The sequence below is a fragment of the Gymnoscopelus braueri genome (assembly GCF_963280865.1).
Source record: "Gymnoscopelus braueri genome assembly, chromosome: 10".
NCBI lineage: Eukaryota > Metazoa > Chordata > Actinopteri > Myctophiformes > Myctophidae > Gymnoscopelus > Gymnoscopelus braueri.
Window position 1 is genome coordinate 40,450,267 of NC_137611.1, and position 18,962 is coordinate 40,469,228.

Here is an 18,962-nt window from a genome sequence, read left to right on the forward strand (position 1 = left end):
AGTGGTGTGGGTGTGAATAGGTGTTACACCGGCATTTGTGACCTATCGAAATTGTAACTTCTGTGGTCGTTCTTTCCCCCCCCCCCCCTTTCTTTTCTGTAACAAATTATAAAGATGCATTAACATAGAGAAGGCAAAATTCGGGGCAGTGCAGGACTTATTTTGCAATTCAGGGATCATATTAACTACTCAGGCTCTTTTGTGCACCCTAGACAGTTTTAAGTTCCTTGATTAAGTTCCTTCAGTATTTAGATATTTGATATTCGTTTGATCAGGCACCCCCTCTTGCCAGAGTAGACATAAAAATATCCCCAGTATTGTTTTTTAATGTGAAATTCCTCTTTAAATATTGTTCCCAACGAGCACCTCTGTATGTGTGTATGTGTATGTGTCTGGCATAACTTGGGCAGTGTCTGACCGAACGACCTCAAACTTGGTGTGTCCCCCAGATGATGGGTGTACAGTGCTGAGTGGGAATTCGATCGGACCAACGGTTTCCGAGAACTGATAAAACAAGAATATGTATCCGTCTGTCCCTGGGTCTGTGGAGGACGAACCCAATCTCTGTGTGTTTAGGGGGTTGTAAGCATTGGCTTCACTGATTGGCCAACCTGACCCATCAGGTTCACGGATTGGCCAAGCTTGTACAGTGCCAAAATAAGTGTACAATAGAACTCCTTTCACGTATGCTCAAGTACGTCATCGACACGTCAGCAGTTTCACATCAGGGATCCCTGTACTGTATGTCCATAGTTAGTCAAACCGGTCATATGGCATGAGAACAGGAGCAGAGAATGGAGACATGCAAGACAAGGCAGTGGTCCTTGTGCCTCTACGGCCACATGGTCTGTCTGAGACATAAGCACCCAGATTTGTCCCATTGTAAGTATTGCTGGAAGGCAAGTTCTCTTGTGTGTTAACTTGCAATTAATATGATTTTCATGTGAAATCTTAATTCTCGTTATGCCCCGACTTGTAAAACACACAAATAGCAAACCTTTGTAGGACAATATTGTGAGACACAAGCTGTCATTTTAGTTTAGTTAATATTTATTGACTTCCCAGATGTTGAGTCATATTGCAGAAGAAATTTGGTGTGCTGGAAACATCCATCAACAATCATTTTATCATGTTGCAGCTTGGGCAAGCATTACTTGGTTCACTTACGAGTTGGATGGCATTGTGTTTCATTGGAAAATGAAACAAAACTATTAAGAGTACATAACACATTTTGATACCACTGTAATCACGTTTTGAAAATTTCGGAAATAGCAGATCTATAAGCTCACAACTCTCTGCATTTGTAGATCGGCTATTTTCGATAGTTGTCGTACAACAAAGTATATAGAGGCCTTAAGCGGTTAACAGAAGCGGGGGTCTGCGGTTTTCCACAGAAACTGTTGCACAGTAGGTCTCAACTCCAGCCCAGAGGACACAGACAATCTTCTATTCCACAGCTAGTTCACTGCCTTCATCTGGTGTCCCTGGTCTAACTAACTCCCAGATTTGGCAGCAAATCAGATGCACTCCGTGTCCCCAAGACCAGAGCAGAGAACCGCTGCTCTGTTTGTAGTATGTTGCCACGGCCCTCCATGGCGACACCCCAACATCACACATACAACGCCCCTCAGGAAGAATGTCAAACATGCCGAATATGTTCCACTTTCTTGGGACAAGAGCTGGATCTGAATGAGGGAAAGGCTCATGAAAAAACATAGGTGTGCTGGTACAAAGTGAGAGTCCAGAGCCTGACAGTCCAGAGACTGGGTTGGGGGGAGTTTATCTGCGGTCGTTGGTACCGGATTTCCTCTTCCCTGCCAGGAGGTGCTTGGGTTTGAGGTCGAAGATGTGTCGGTCGCCCTCGCCTTTCCTTCCCTCCGCGTTCATGACTTTCTGGGACTTCTTCATCATCTTCCTCGCCACCCTCGCCATCTGAGAAAACGTAACAAGCTGTCAAGCCTCCACTACCTCTCAACATGGAATCAGGGATTACTTAACTCAAGATGTATTAATTATTTTCAGCATTGTGGCATGGGACACAGTGATGGGAGTCAAATCAATGACATGATAAAATGTCCTTTTAACTGTGGCTATGGGAGATGGTTTTGCATAGGTTGAACACATAACAGGATGTTTATGTACACACATGCGAGACCAGCTCAGTTGTATGCAGTTGCACCGACAAGAAAACACCGTTGTCTCAAGTGGTAGTGACCCATGACTTCCTAAATACACTGTATATCTGGATGGTTTTGCAGGTCATTATGTGGTAATTAATAATATTCAATCATATTACACTGTGTGTGTGTGTGTGTGTGTGTGTGTGTGTGTGTGTCTGTGTGTGTGTACCTTGGGGTCTCGTACACCAGACTGATCTCGAGGTGGGCGGGAGGCGCTCTGACTTCGGGTTCTAGAGAGGGGCAGGGCAGAGGCCTCGCGCTTGCGTTTCTTAGCAACAACGCTGCGAGACCGCCGGGCATTTTCAACATAGTGGCTCTGAAAGGAGATGGAGGGAAAATATTTAATAACAATAATTAGTTTACATAAATGCAATAATTCACAGCAAGGTGAGGCCTTAAGAGTACTATGGCCATTTATAAAAGAAAAGAAAGGCTGTGGTTATATTTATCTACTTTGTGTAAATAAGTGATATTTTTTTGGTCATCATTGCTAGTGTGATTGTTCAATAACAGGGGTCACCCCGTCTTTCCAGCTCTTTAACAGAAAATTCATTTTCAAGCGGGTTACCATTTTCAGCCAATCAGGAGAGGGTACCCATTTATCAGCTTTAATTTGATTGTTGTTCGACTGTTCGAGTTCCAATTGTGTCCACTCACTGCTTCGTGTCATTACTTTGTGTAATTTCATTTTTTAAATCCTATACGAGTTCTCTCTCCTGATTGGATCAAATTGGTGACCTGACAATTCATTTTCTTTTTACTAGAGCTGGAGAGACAGGGAGACCCCTACTACTTAAACACTCTATAGAGATATTTAATACTTACTTTAACAAAATAATTGACTTTAATATAAACACAAACTCTGTGATCCCCAAACAATCAATTTCTAGCCCAACAAACAGTTGTGACAGTATGTTTATTATATTTGAGGAGTACCAATGCAACCGGCACCTATCAATCAGAAATATTTATTTTATGTGGCCATGGCATAATATAATATAAATGTAGTAGTAATGTGCTAGTGTGTGGACTGCATACATCATCTTTGTTAGTCATGTCCAGACCAAGGTCACCCATCTCCTTCTCCAGGACCTTTCTTTCAACCTGCAACAAAAAAGAAACAAACTGGTTGGTTACCAAGTTTTAATGCACAGCAAATGTTTACACCTGGCTTTATTTTATACAGAGATTGATGTAAAAAATGACAAATCATTTTGTATCCTTTAAAGGCCTGCACACTCAGTAACTCAAGAGTGTGCAAATGGAACCAAAAGGACACTTAAGGGTCCATTTGTTTTCCATTTGTACACCGTCAGAATTTGGTGATCTAAACACATTGAGATTTCTAGACAGGGCGGACATGTGGTCACCTTGGTCTTGGTCCTGGGCATGCGCGGCCCATGGATGTCCTTCTCCTTGGATTGCAGGATCTTGAGCCCTTTCTTGCTTCGGATCTGCTTGGCCAGCGCTCGGATCTCCTGCATCTCCTCATCTTCACTCTCCTCCTCGTCGTCGTACTCCCCGGCTTGCTCCTTTAACTCCTCCTCTTTCTCCAAATCCTCCAGTTTCTGTATGGAGGGGAGGAAGGGGACAGGGCGAGAGAGACAGGAACAGATTGAGGACGGAGGGAGTAAAAAGCAGTATGTTTTTCTTAAACTAACAAAAATCCTTACAAAACCATACTGGTGGTCTGGTACATTTAGCCTATGACTAATTTTCCAAAAAATACTGTGGTTTGTTAGATTTTCAAGGAAGCCATTAATTAGTTACATTATCAATGCATTTTAATCCATTTGAAAGAGGATATGAAGTGCTAGAGCACATTCACATCATTAAATATTGGGCTCTTGGTTGATAACATAACATACTCTCAACGGGTATAGAATAGAAAATAGATAAATAAATTCCCATTTTGACCACTAGGGTGTAGCCATGACACACAGAACCAAGATGGTGCCTCTGGGTTAGCTGCCTGCCTTTGTAATTTAAAAAAATTAAGTTATGAATGCAGTTGATAATGCAATAAAGATCAGTCAGGGTGATGACAATCTACCCAACTCACGATTCGATAAGATTCACAGACAAGATTCCAGACAAATTATGATTATTATGATCGTAATCGGAAATAGCAGGTCTACAAGCTCAAACCTACTATGAACAACCATCACAGTAATTTAACGATCACCATTTAACACATCACCACACAACAGTATAGTGATGTAGAGGAGTTCTGTGGTTTTTCTCGTGCTCACCGTCATGATGTCAGGGTCGATGTAATCAGCAATATTATGACCCTCCCAGATCTCAGGAATCTTATCCTGTTTCTCTTCTGCGTTCATGAGATCCCAGTATTCTGCAAACAAACAATGCGGTAAGCAGGTGACGGTACTGTACAGACTAGCGTTTGCCTTCTACACAGTTTTAATTCACTCAGAGTGTTACATTTGCACACTCTCAGAGTTAAATGGACACAGTTCAGTGAGGACAAACACAATCAGAAGAGGAAAATGTAAACAATGCACGGCTAATAGTGCGGATTGATAGAGATTAAGCTGAAGTGTTACAAATTAATACAGTGATCATCACTTACTCTGCAGGTCCAGAATGTAATCATCTCCAAGCTCCATCTCCAGGTCTCTCTCCTACACAGAATGAAATTCGTTTTATGAAAAGAATATAAGGAGAGAAAGTTAGTCAATGAAAGTCTATAGCCGATTCTACATACTACAATAGGCTCTGTCAGGTACCATTTCCTTACAAATGCAATGAATTTACAGCCTTGAAAATTAGGGCTGCACAAATAATAATAATACACTTTATTTGAATAGCACCTTTCATGACATGAAATGCAGCTCAAAGTGCTTTACAGAGCAAGAATAAAGCACAAGTGCTTTACGGATCAAAATCACATTTTGTTTGTTATATGAATAGGATATGAAAACCTAAATGGAAGATTTGAATCGACTGAAAATGAGATGCAGGGAAGCGCAAACACACTCAATTTTAATCACAGGACAAAGATACTTCTCCTGAGTAAGACAAGTAGCTCTTTAGCTAAACTAAGCAGAGTTCAAAACAGTATTCATAAAATGTGTTATAGCAATATCCATAAACTTTATTGACATTTCATTGTTGTACAGCCCTATAACCTTAGGTTTTGTGCTACTGGATTTCAAGTGTCATTTAACGGTGAACTTCGATTCTGTATCAGTTAAGGAGCATTACGTACCAGTTTGCGTTTGGGTGCGTCCACCTCCATAGCTTTCTTGCGATTCATGGCTCCCTCTGGGATGAATGGCGGCCTCGGCTGATAAGAAAACAAAAAGACATGAGAAATGACCTCTCTGAGATTAATGGCATAACACCAGAAGAAAAAGTAATGGCAACCATTCTGGTTATGGCACTAAAGGTTAAGCTTTTGAGGAACTCCATCACACATGAGCATCACAGTTTGTGCAGGATGCATGTGATGCTCATGTTAACATGTCAGAGCATGCACACAGCCTGTGAGCAGCGCGGTTCTGCATTGTCGCTCACAGAATTCAGACATATTGTCACCATACATGGGCTGCACAATTAATCTAAATATTATCTTGATCACAATTTTGGCTTTGGGTGACATTTAAGTGCTCCCTAAACTACTGCATTCAGGGCCTGAATTTTAGTGTTGTTGCGACCCCTTCTGGAAAAAGGTTCAATTTAATATTTTTTAAACTGACAAATCGCTGGCTCCGAGCTGAGTCTGATGGCCCTCTTCAGACATTCCAAAAAACAGAAGTGGGTATGATTCAAGAGTATGGTCTGGGAAGGGATAATTTTAAAACCAAAACATTTCTGCCTGTGGCCTATATTAGGGTCACATGGTAAAATGTGTTCTCCTGTCGAGAGCTGCAAGTGTGGCTGAAATCCTTTGCTTCTTCAGTCTTCCTGATTACTCCATGCCCATTGGTAATATGTGATGTTGTGCCAGAACCACAAGGTTCTTTTCAGAGACATTCCAAAAGCCAGGCGTGGGCAAGGCCCAGGTTTCAACAACGTGAGTCTGACGACACCTCACAAGCAGTCCTTTGGAGACAGAACAGAGGGTGTGTTACCTTCTCGTCTCTCTTGGAGGGCACGGCCAGGTGGAGTCTGTTGAGAACATCGTGGACCTTCTTCCCTCTCATCTTGTTGTCAACACGGTGGGCAAGGAGCTTGTCACATGCCTGCGGAACAGAGAGACGCATGTTAGATTATAGAAAATATTTATCATCAAGACCCCTATATAGGAAAGAATGCATTGTGACATATCTAATATATCTAATCTAAGTTTTAAATGCCCTCAAATATACTGGGATACTTATCCCATTGCGGATGATTGAATTCGATTCTGAATTCAAGAAAATTACATAGTTGTCATTGACAGACTTAAAAAATGGCAGAGAATTAACCTTAACCTGCTGTCAGCGTGCAAAATAAATATGACACTGATCAACCTAGTAATATGCAAGATTCGCTGCAGGCAGAGATAGACAGAGCGGAACGCATTATCTCCACCAGGGGATCAATAAGGGATTAATAAATTATAACTTAACTCACTGAGATTGTACACGTTTCTTATCCCATATGCTCAATGTCTTGAAGCAAATAAAAGCAAGTGTGGTTTACTGTACAACACTCAAACATAACACACAACATTACCGGTACTTACTCCAACTCTAATGTCTAATGACCTTACCTCTGTCTTCACCTTCATCACCCCCTCCTCTGTCAGGGTGCTGGTCTCAATAACAGGGATACCTTCGGCCAAGAGGTCTGCAAAGATTTTCTGCCAAAATAAAAGGACATGTTGAGTGTCATAACCTTTGGACATGTCAGTATCGCAGATGAAAACACAAAATCATTTTGAGGGGATCAGACAATGCCGACTGCTGTGAACAAAGTTCAGCCTTGCTCGAAGTAAAGAGGGGAAACGTCTAACTTACAGGTAATGAGGTACTAGTTACCAATACATATGATATTCTTTTCTCTCAGCTCACAGAGAAAATTGAAATAACATTGAATCTCTAGTGGGAGCCTGTGCACTAGGCTTGGGTGGTATCCCAACAGTATGATCTTCAATAGCGTCACTCCTCTTTCTATTCAACTGCCACTCCTCTTTCTAATAGTAGTGTTTCTGTATTGTTATTGTAGTGCACAGAATGCATCAACAGAGGGCAGCTTGATCTAAACTGAGTAGCCAAGTAACCGCACCCTTTGAGATGACCTCTTCCAACTACAAAATATCATCTCTGTTCAGCATGCCATTGTGTTGGTATCTGACACGGAAACGTTATACAAAACAAAACAATGAAAATGAAAAAAGAAATAACATTGTTTATAATAATTTTTAACACAAATAACTGTCACACACCGTATACCCCAGAAATATGTCAAAAAGGTATTATGGTATGAAAAGAAAATTATACCGACCCAAGGCTATTGTGTTTATTCTAGTTTGTTAATGTGGACAGTCACCCTACAGCAGATTTGGGGCCTTAGAATGAAACTACTAACCTGGTCCTCCTCAGTCAGCTCACTGATCTTCTTCACATCACATTTGTTGGCGATAACAAGCAGAGGCTGGCGGAACAAGACAACAGCAGGTTTTCACTTTCAGATATCAGTCCTATCTTGAAACATTAGCATTTTGCAGTAAACACTCACCCGTGAGGTTGTGATTAGTTGTGGTAAGTGGTTAAGCGTGCCAACTACTTGACAACAATCAGGTACTGAGTGTGATGTCTCACCTTGTTAGCGAAGAGGGGTCTGATGCTGTTGAAGAGCTCCAGCTGCTGAGGTAGCGTGTTACCGCACTGCTCCGACACATCCATGACGTACAGCACGGCTGCGCGCAGGTGGGCCAGTGCCGTGATGGCCTGCATCTCAATGGTGTTCCTCTCCTCCAGAGGGTGGTCCAGGATGCCGGGCGTGTCCACAACCTGGAGACACATGCATAGTGTTTAGAAAAAATAAAGTCAACTGAACTCCCCACCAGGTCAATAAAGTGCGGCCTCTCTTGAACAATCATTGCCAGTCACCTGAACGCAATGTTAATCCTAAATGTGTCCTCTCTGTGTTTTTTCCTACTTCACTATTTCATTTGTTGCACTAAAGTGAAAAACGCAACCTAAAAAGGTGTGCACCCTCTGGTGGACAAATATGCAGACAGCAATACACTGTACACTTAGAAAGACAGCCTCATTACAACAACAGTTCATTCAGCACTCCCATAGTATTCATTTAGCCAGAAGAGTGAACAAATGGAACCAAATGCACTATGATTTTGCTGAGTAATAAGCAGCATGTTACCTGCCAGCGAAGATACTTGTAGTCCATGTGGCCCACAAACAAGGACTTGGTGGTGAAAGCATAGGGCTGCACGTCAACATCAGCCCTGGTGACCTGAGGAAAGCATTTCACACCATGTTAGAGTGTTAAAAGTTAATTATATAGCTGTCCACAAAAGGCAATCACCGATAGAAGTTATGCAATTATTGCCATCCCAAAGTGTGGCCCTGAATATTCCAATACTAGTCCGGCACAAACATAATTTCAATATTCGGATGCTTAATTTTTTATGTATAAATATTTTAATCAACGCACAAAGCCACGTCACATGCGCGTTAACGTATTCACTTTAAATCTACCCCCATGCTATTCTGCTGTCAGCCACTTCTGTTTTGGCTAGTGTTGAGTGGGAGTCACTGTCTGGGGTTGCTGTCCCCTTTGGCTGATTGGACTTAACCATCTTTCACCTTCACCTCTAAGTACAACACTGCTGTGTTAATAAATTAAATACAAAATAAAAGAAATGACATGCATAACAATGGAGAGAAGACACACCAGTGCCATGTGTAGTTGATAATCTATGCGTGTCGATTTTCTTTATATTTTCCCAGTCAATAGCTTACATAATAATGTTCTTGTGAAGCAGTTTCTAAGTATTTATCAAGATTACCAGGTTACAGGAGGCTCGTCTCTAAATGGACACAGTGATATTAATTATCACCAATAACAGGCATGCAAACTGGTTAGGGCTGAGAGGGGACAAGACAGACCTGTCCTGTCTCTCTGGGTAGAAGGCTGCTCGCTACAGTGTGTGTGGTGTTATTATGACATCATAGACTTTCTTTTATCCTTTGCATGTCCGAGTTGCAATGTGCCAGCAAAGCATGGCTGCCGTTGTTTACGCAGATGATTATGATGCCACTGAACAGTGTATCATTTAGACAGCCTACACATTTAGGCTGGACCCTTCCCCTGAACATTTGTAGCATAAGAGTGTGCCTCTGTGTGTAGGGCAATGTACTGTAGCATGTGTAGACACAATCAATAGCTAATAAAGAAGTGCCACATACATTATGAAAAGTTTCTACTGTATCCTAGGGACCCCAGTCTGTGAATCACGTCAACACATATTCCAATATGTCCGCATACCTTGTTGATGAAGCTGGACTTGCCGACATTTGGGTAACCACAAAGCAGAAGGGTTCTGGTGTTTGGGTCAATGGAAGGCAGACGTGACAGATGCTGACGGACTGAAAAAAAAGAACACAGCGAGGGAGGAAGGTTACTTTAAATGCCTCCTCAAAAGAAACAAAAACTGAATTTTCAGGACAAGAAAATATAACAAATCTGTACAATAGATAGATAGTGATAATAAGTGATAATGAATATGCATACAATAAGTATGCATAAGTAAAATAAAACAACCTGATGGACACATCATCAAGACAAACTAAAGCTATACAGTAAGCTATACACATGTCACACTCTGTGACAACAATACACAAACACATGCATAGTAACATGCCTTCAGCTCCACGTCTGTGGAGTGCCCTCCCCGACCACTTGAGAGCCCCAGTCTACCGACGCTTTGAAAAATGGACTAAAACATACCTTTTTTAAAAAGCATTCTTAGGTTTCTTCCCCTTAGGTCTTTTTCTATGCCTTAAATCTAATTAGTTGTAATCTACTTTGTATCTAAGTACAAGTAGGGTCTTATGTGTTTGCCTTTTTTATACCACTGTTTTTAAACACTGTAGCACTTTGAGATTTGTAAAAAAGTAAAGTATGTTACAAATCAAATGTATCATTATTAACAATACCTTGTTCCAGGTACTCCAGGCTCTGCTTCTGTCGTTTGAGGATGGTGCACATGCGACCAAGGGCTGCCCTCTTCAGCTGTTTACAGCGGTACAGAGAGTCTCCGTACTTCATCAGACGAACATAGTCTTTGGCCACACTGAAGAGAAATTAGTGGCATGAGAAAAATTCAACTCACACTAAAATAAAGCAAAACATCTTTGAATAAATAATACTACTTTTTTCAAGTCACATTTAAAACATTTTACACACACACACTTACTTGTCAATCAAATTCTTGGCAATGTTAATCTGACCCAAAGCCAGTTTGTAATGATCTTTATCATACAACACGTTCATCAAGTCGGCATAGAATGGATGGATATCCTGAAGAAAAAGAAAACACCTGTATGAGTAATTTCTTAACCAAATGTTGCACAGGCAAGTGAGGCAACACACACACTACATCATGTGCTTACAACCATGTAAAGATTAAATCCATGTAAGAAACATGTACAATATATCCAAAATAAATGTCTGTACTTGTATTTAAACAAGTAAAAGCCTGCAGCTATTTTCAGCTGCAAGATGCAAAGAAATTGAAATAATATAAGCGCCTCTTGAGAGCCTCTTTGTTGATTTTGTCAGCATGCAGACCCTTTTGTTTTGTTTGTTATGACCATAGCACCCAGACGTTATTCTTGAATCCAACAACGAACCTTAAGTCCTTGCTACAGCATATGAGGGACAACTGAAAGTGGAGTTCAATTCATTTTTATAGGCCTTAATCACTCACAGCCACAGGAAAGGTAGAAACGGGAGAGAGGTAGAGTTTGTTTATTTAACTTACATCCAGCTTGGGGAAGTCGGTGAGGATCTGGCTGAGTCTGTCATGGTAGTTCTGCTGTGTGTATTTGACTTTGCGCATGTAGAAGTGTCGAATGCGATGGATCTGGTAATGTTTGTGTACCACTGTGGGAGTCTTCCGCTGCGTTTTAGATAAAGTCAAGTCGATGAAATCCTGTATGGGGAAGGAGAGCAGCATTAGATGGGTGACAATAACGCTTGTTGCCCCCGTAAACAACTAGCAATGCTGAACAGGTACAACTTGGTGTCATGGTCAGAGGTACAGTTAATCTTAAAATAGATTACATCTGTAAAGTTCACACCTTTCCAACATTTTGCAAGCATAGGAGTGAGCTCATAAGTGGACAACAGACAGCTGTGGCAGCCAAAATTGGTGTCAAAAAGACTTTAATTCAATGTACAATCTGTATACCAATACTGGAACCCAGTTGGACTTGGAACACAATGTTGAGTATCTAAAATGTTTGAATACGTTTTCAGTTAGCATGCCACAGGAGCTTTGCTGGTGTGTGTGTGTGTTATTAGCTATTATTATAGACACAAGATCAATTCAACAACAACACACAATCGAACATTAAAAATTGAGCCTAGCCCATTACAACACAGTCAAAAGTCACTGTTCCCCCACTCAGTGTGGTGAATATTCAGACAGAAGGCCACTACTTTGAAGTTACACTTTGGCTTAGCACTGGTCCAGAAGGAGGATTCGCTAACGCTCTAGATCAGTGGTTCCCAAACTTTTTAGCTCAAAACCCAGTAGAGAAATTAGACGTTTGCCCAGTACTCAAATTAGTGAAAATAGCAGATGTAAAAGCTCTCAACGCGTCGCAAGCTCGCAAATATGCTATGTTCACTATTTCTTAAACATTTGTTTTCGAATTTGGGTAATTTCTTAGATTTTAATTTTATTCACTACATTTTTCAAAAATGTTTGAATTTGTTTTCGAAATTTTCATGTGGAGATCTTTTAAAAATCTTGAAATAATGACTCGCGACCCACAAAAATGGATCCGCGACCCACAAATGGGTCCCAACCCACTGTTTGGGAACCAGTGCTCTAGATCAGAGCTACACCTAGCTCTAACTTTACTTTACTTATCTTATCTGTCACTGCCATGAACACCATTGGATAGTCCTAACTACCTTCTTCAGTATCGTCCGACATCTTTAAATGTTGGTTCACATCAACACACTGATATGTATGTGTAATGTGTGTGTTTTCCACAGCACGCAATGCTACCACAACACGTGTCTCAGCTCAGCTGAGCTCTGACAACTCACTGGCCTTTAAACTGCTTTAAAGAACCTTCAAATGATAAAACCAACGCAGCGGTATCATCTCCGACCGTTTACGAAACATGAATGTGAGCGAAAAACGTACCTTTGCGGTGGGAACCACCATAATCTTCTTAAAGTTATAAAGTGCCATTTTGTCAGCACAGTGTGGTCCGCTGACGGCACTAGGGGAAAGGATGGAACGTTGTTCAGACCGGAAGAGGTGCTGCTGAGAGAGTGGGCTGGGGGGAAGGTTTTCGCTACACTGCCTCCTGGTGGAAATGTGTGGGACACTGCATCTTTGGAAAAGCAAGGTCTGGAAAATATACAGACAGTAAACCCTCTATCAAAACAGACCTGAGTTGCATGATATCTGTTCTTGGTGCGCTCTTTTTTTCCACTCAGGGCTCACAACGCTTCGTGTAAGCTTGTAGATCTGCTATTTTTGCTTAGGTTCAACTGGTTAACTTAATTTAATTTACAGAGAGAAGTGAATAAGCATGAACTCAAAATGCCCTTGGCATTTCTGTACCTGTGTAATGTTAAAAGACTGATCTTTTTTTTTCTTCTTTTTTTTTTTTACTATGGCCTATACATTCTGGTTATTCACATACTGAGAGTTTGATTTATCATACATTATTTTCTTAATTTCATAATGCTTACCCTATCATTAAATCAAAACATAGGCCTACAGGTCTGTTTTACTTCAGTGCTTACAAACGTAACCATGTAAAAAAAAAAAAAAAAGTCCTCTTAAACAACACAGATTAGTAGACTACATCTACATGTTAATGTCAGTTTAATATCCATATTCTGTTATAAAAGTAATACTTTCAAAGTGTTTCAGCAGCCGTTGCTGGTTGCTATGGTGGTTACTATGGACAGTGCGCTAGTTGGGATCGGCACGCGTCATAGACACGCGAGTGCACCTGTGTGTTTTTCAGTTTGCGCGTTTTGGACCAATGAGCGTGACGCGCGTGCCAGCCTCTCAACCAATCACGAGCTCGGGTGTGGGGGGTATGAAAGGCGGGTCCAAGCACGTTGAGGTGCAGTGGAGCAGACGCGCCTGCAGCAGGAGCCACAGAGCACAGACCAGCGACACGCACCGTCCACTTCAACTGGACGATACAACGGCTCGTTTTGCCAGCAGAGGGTGCTCCAAGCTTGGGAATCAATCCACGTTCACTAGGCCTGGGAACTTTTTGGTTACATCATGCAGGTACAAATATATTTTAGTTATTTTTTAAATTAGGTTTCGTTTATACGTGGTTTCTGTGTGTTTTTGTGTTTTAGGGTTAGTGGTTACATTTTATACAAGCAAATTTAGCCTCTGAGTCTGAGGCCACACAGCACCATATCTTTCAGTTAATCATTTGAATCAATCTGGGAGACGGTTTTGATCGTGTTTTTGGCAGCTTGCTGCCTTGTTTTGTTGCTAGCGTCCGTTCAGGACAGGCTAGCTACTGTAAATAATCACGTTGTCAACTGATGCTGGTGTTAATTTATACATCCGGACCGGACTACTTAAAACCAAGACAACGGACTTTCCTGAAACCCGGAAGTTAAACCGAGCAACGGCCCCTGTAACGTTTTGAAAGTATTACGTTTATGTGGATATTAGTAATACCTCACATAAAAAACGTAATAATTTCAAAACGTTACAGCGGCCGTTGCTCGGTTGTTAATATGGTTAGCTTAGCACGTAGCTAAAGGGAGCGGAGATTGGCACGTTAAAGAGCACCTGTGTGTTAGTTTGTTTTTGAACTTGGCAGTTGTCAGTTTGGACCAATGAGAGTGACGCACGCCGTGGTGACGTCACATCGGTTGACGTTCTGCCGTTCAGGTTTAAGCACAGCGTGCCCGACGCACGCCGTGGTGACGTCACAGCGGTTGACGTTCAGGTTTAAAGCACAGCGCATTAGGCCCCCAGGGTTGCCATGTCCGCTTATTATAAGCGATTTTGGGCTTGTTTTTTATGTAAAGTTGCTTTTGGGGATTGTTTAAGCTCACAACAAGTCGCAATGCGACGCGTTGTGAGCTTGTAGATTGGCTATTTTCAAATAACCGATGCACATAAGTTTAAAGTGCTTATGTGGCCTACAGTCGCTTCTTTTGGGCTTGTTTTCGTAGACCTGGTTGCTTATTTCTCTCGCAAAATCTGGCAACACTAGCCTAATTATTGTACTGAGGGCATCGCTAGCCAAGGCATGAAGGGAAAATAACTCGTTTTCACCAGTGGAGAGCGCTAACGTTCTTTAAGTAATGTAAAATGAATCACTTTCAGTTCATTCTTTTTTAGTTTGTCACGTTAGAAAAACGCTAATAACGGTTGCCTGTTACTTAGTAGCCTCGGTCCCAGCCTCACTCATCTGCGAAGAGGGTTACATAGACGTTTTGGTAGGTTAATATCTTAGTAACAGTTAGTTGTTTGACATAATTAAAATACGTTTTGGTTGTCTGTTGACATGGTTAAATACATTTTGGTTGGTTAATATCTTATTAACGGTTGGTTGTTTGACATGGTTAATGTGTTGTTGAGGCTATTACTGCATAATTTAACATTTTGGTTTTTGTTAATTTTTTATGTATGTCTTTTAATCTGTACCTAATTAATGTTTCACTTTTATCTATATTGTACTAGTGTGAAACTATCATTTATAGATTGTATTTGTATTATATTAGGGTTGTTACTGGTTTTATCTGTAGATCAGGGGTCTTCAACGTTTTAACCAAAGGACCCCTTAGCTGAGAGAGAGCTGAAGAAGGGACCCCCCACTACATATTGTATAACATTGTGTTGCAGATAAAACTTTTTCATAGATTTTATAGACTAGCTTGACAACACTATCATTGTGTAGTGTTGTGTTGGATTCACGTTAATGTGTATTTTCAGACAGTTAAACACTTAACCCCCCCCCCCCCCCAAAAGAAAACCCCTCTTTGCTGAAAATATCCATTTTGAGTGTCATTTTACAGCTAGAAACTGATGGAGAAGAAGGGAATTAAGAGACATGGTAGAAGAGAGGAGGAAGTGAAGTGTTGAAGAGAACATGAAGATGAGGTATTTGTTCGATCTGAAGGCATTGAGGTTATTTCACTCCATCAGAGAAGGTAAGATCAGAGCTGATGGACTGACATTTTCCCAAGGCCAACGATAATTTCAGACGAATATTTTTCTTTCTAATGTGTCCACTTAACTGTATTGTTTTTAGGAGCATATTTGATTGTGTTTTGTGATTGCTGTTTTTAATGCTTATTCATATAATCATTGCATTTTGAGTGTCATTTTACAGCTAGAAGCTGATGGAGAAGAAGGGAAGATACATGGTAGAAGAGAGGAGGAAGTGAAGTGTTGAAGAGAACATGAAGATGAGGTATTTGTTCGATCTGAAGGCATTGAGGTTATTTCACTCCATCAGAGAAGGTAAGATCAAAGCTGATGGACTGACATTTTCCCAAGGCCAGCGATAATTTCAGACGAATATTTTTCTTTCTAATGTGTCCACTTAACTGTATTGTTTTTAGGAGCATATTTGATTGTGTTTTGTGCTTGCTGTTTTTAATGCTTATTCATGTAATCATTGCATTTTGAGTGTCATTTTACAGCTAGAAGCTGATGAAGAAGGGAAGAGACATGGTAGAAGAGAGGAGGAAGTGAAGTGTTGAAGAGAACATGAAGATGAGGTATATGTTCGATCTGAAGGCATTGAGATTATTTCACTCCATCAGAGAAGGTAAGATCAAAGCTGATGGACTGACATTTTCCCAAGGCCAGCGATAATTTCAGACGAATATTTTTCTTTCTAATGTGTCCACTTAACTGTATTGTTTTTAGGAGCATATTTGATTGTGTTTTGTGCTTGCTGTTTTTAATGCTTATTCATGTAATCATTGCATTTTGAGTGTCATTTTACAGCTAGAAGCTGATGGAGAAGAAGGGAAGAGACATGGTAGAAGAGAGGAGGAAGTGAAGTGTTGAAGAGAACATGAAGATGAGGTATTTGTTCGATCTGAAGGCATTGAGGATATTTCACTCCATCAGAGAAGGTAAGATCAAAGCTGATGGACTGACATTTTCCCAAGGCCAACGATAATTTCAGACGAATATTTTTCTTCCTAATGTTTTACCAAGGACAACAATTTATGAAACTAACATTTTGATAATGCTTCCCAGCTTGTTAACTGGTAATTATGAAAATGTTTCCTTTCATTACAGTACTACACATGTTTGATTTTCTATGCAAGTACGAACTAGGTACGGTATGAAATGTCCACTTAACTGTATTGTTTTTAGGAGCATATTTGATTGTGTTTTGTGCTTGCTGTTTTTAATGCTTATTCATATAATCATTGCATTTTGAGTGTCATTTTACAGCTAGAAGCTGATGGAGAAGAAGGGAAGAGACATGGTAGAAGAGAGGAGGAAGTGAAGTGTTGAAGAGAACATGAAGATGAGGTATTTGTTCGATCTGAAGGCATTGAGGTTATTTCACTCCATCAGAGAAGGTAAGATCAAAGCTGATGGACTGACATTTTCCCAAGGCCAGCGATAATTTCAGACGAATATTTTTCTTTCTAATGTATGTGTCCACTTAACTGTATTGTTTTTAGGAGCATATTTGATTGTGTTTTGTGCTTGCTGTTTTTAATGCTTATTCATGTAATCATTGCATTTTGAGTGTCATTTTACAGCTAGAAGCTGATGGAGAAGAAGGGAAGAGACATGGTAGAAGAGAGGAGGAAGTGAAGTGTTGAAGAGAACATGAAGATGAGGTATTTGTTCGATCTGAAGGCATTGAGGTTATTTCACTCCATCAGAGAAGGTAAGATCAAAGCTGATGGAGTGACATTTTCCCAAGGCCAACGATAATTTCAGACGAATATTTTTCTTCCTAATGTTTTACCAAGGACAACAATTTATGAAACTAACATTTTGATAATGCTTCCCAGCTTGTTAACTGGTAATATGAAAATGTTTCCTTTCATTACAGTACTACACATGTTTGATTTTCTATGCAAGTACGAACTAGGTACGGTATGAAATGTCCACTTAACTGTATTGTTTTTAGGAGCATATTTGATTGTGTTTTGTGTTTGCTGTTTTTAATGCTTATTCATATAATCATTGCATTTTGAGTGTCATTTTACAGCTAGAAGCTGATGGAGAAGAAGGGAAGAGACATGGTAGAAGAGAGGAAGGAGGAAGTGAAGTGAACATGAAGATGAAGAGAAGATGAGGTATTTGTTCGATCTGAAGGCATTGAGATTATTTCACTCCATCAGAGAAGGTAAGATCAAAGCTGATGGACTGACATTTTCCCAAGGCCAGCGATAATTTCAGACGAATATTTTTCTTTCTAATGTATGTGTCCACTTAACTGTATTGTTTTTAGGAGCATATTTGATTGTGTTTTGTGATTGCTGTTTTTAATGCTTATTCATGTAATCATTGCAATTTGAGTGTCATTTTACAGCTAGAAGCTGATGGAGAAGAAGGGAAGAGACATGGTAGAAGAGAGGAGGAAGTGAAGTGTTGAAGAGAACGTGAAGATGAGGTATTTGTTCGATCTGAAGGCATTGAGGTTATTTCACTCCATCAGAGAAGGTAAGATCAAAGCTGATGGACTGACATTTTCCCAAGGCCAACGATAATCTCAGACGAATATTTTTCTTCCTAATGTTTTACCAAGGACAACAATTTATGAAACTAACATTTTGATAATGCTTCCCAGCTTGTTAACTGGTAATTATGAAAATGTTTCCTTTCATTACAGTACTACACATGTTTGATTTTCTATGCAAGTACGAACTAGGTACGGTATGAAATGTCCACTTAACTGTATTGTTTTTAGGAGCATATTTGATTGTGTTTTGTGCTTGCTGTTTTTAATGCTTATTCATATAATCATTGCATTTTGAGTGTCATTTTACAGCTAGAAGCTGATGGAGAAGAAGGGAAGAGACATGGTAGAAGAGAGGAGGAAGTGAAGTGTTGAAGAGAACATGAAGATGAGGTATTTGTTCGATCTGAAGGCATTGAGGTTATTTCACTCCATCAGAGAAGGTAAGATCAAAGCTGATGGACTGACATTTTCCCAAGGCCAGCGATAATTTCAGACGAATATTTTTCTTTCTAATGTATGTGTCCACTTAACTGTATTGTTTTTAGGAGCATATTTGATTGTGTTTTGTGCTTGCTGTTTTTAATGCTTATTCATGTAATCATTGCATTTTGAGTGTCATTTTACAGCTAGAAGCTGATGGAGAAGAAGGGAAGAGACATGGTAGAAGAGAGGAGGAAGTGAAGTGTTGAAGAGAACATGAAGATGAGGTATTTGTTCGATCTGAAGGCATTGAGGTTATTTCACTCCATCAGAGAAGGTAAGATCAAAGCTGATGGAGTGACATTTTCCCAAGGCCAACGATAATTTCAGACGAATATTTTTCTTCCTAATGTTTTACCAAGGACAACAATTTATGAAACTAACATTTTGATAATGCTTCCCAGCTTGTTAACTGGTAATATGAAAATGT

At 40.2% G+C, this 18,962-nt stretch overlaps 1 protein-coding gene across 1 annotated transcript; it reads right to left on the minus strand.

Moving 5' to 3' along the window:
* Window positions 1-1,032: 1,032 nt before the first annotated feature.
* On the minus strand, window positions 1,033-12,633 carry gtpbp4 (GTP binding protein 4). The gene is made up of 17 exons (XM_080440490.1): window positions 12,535-12,633; window positions 11,137-11,307; window positions 10,570-10,673; window positions 10,310-10,446; window positions 9,639-9,739; window positions 8,511-8,603; window positions 7,949-8,140; window positions 7,716-7,781; window positions 6,898-6,987; window positions 6,275-6,385; window positions 5,410-5,487; window positions 4,771-4,822; window positions 4,433-4,533; window positions 3,551-3,748; window positions 3,219-3,284; window positions 2,350-2,496; window positions 1,033-1,932 (listed from the first exon to the last, which is right to left on the minus strand). Exons 1-17 carry the CDS (start codon window positions 12,580-12,582, stop codon window positions 1,780-1,782), a joined length of 1,908 nt encoding a protein of 635 aa, XP_080296616.1. The 5' UTR covers window positions 12,583-12,633; the 3' UTR covers window positions 1,033-1,779.
* Between the last annotated feature and the right edge of the window lie 6,329 nt (window positions 12,634-18,962).

Excerpts from the sequence above, each read along its gene's own strand:
- gtpbp4 (XM_080440490.1), bottom strand. The coding sequence starts at position 12,582 with ATGGCACTTTATAACTTTAAGAAGATTATGGTGGTTCCCACCGCAAAG. Across the intron at positions 10,674-11,136 it reads CCGACTTCCCCAAGCTGGAT|GATATCCATCCATTCTATGC; the intron begins GTAAGTTAAATA and ends CTTTTTCTTCAG. Across the intron at positions 3,285-3,550 it reads TGCCCAGGACCAAGACCAAG|GTTGAAAGAAAGGTCCTGGA; the intron begins GTGACCACATGT and ends TTTTTGTTGCAG.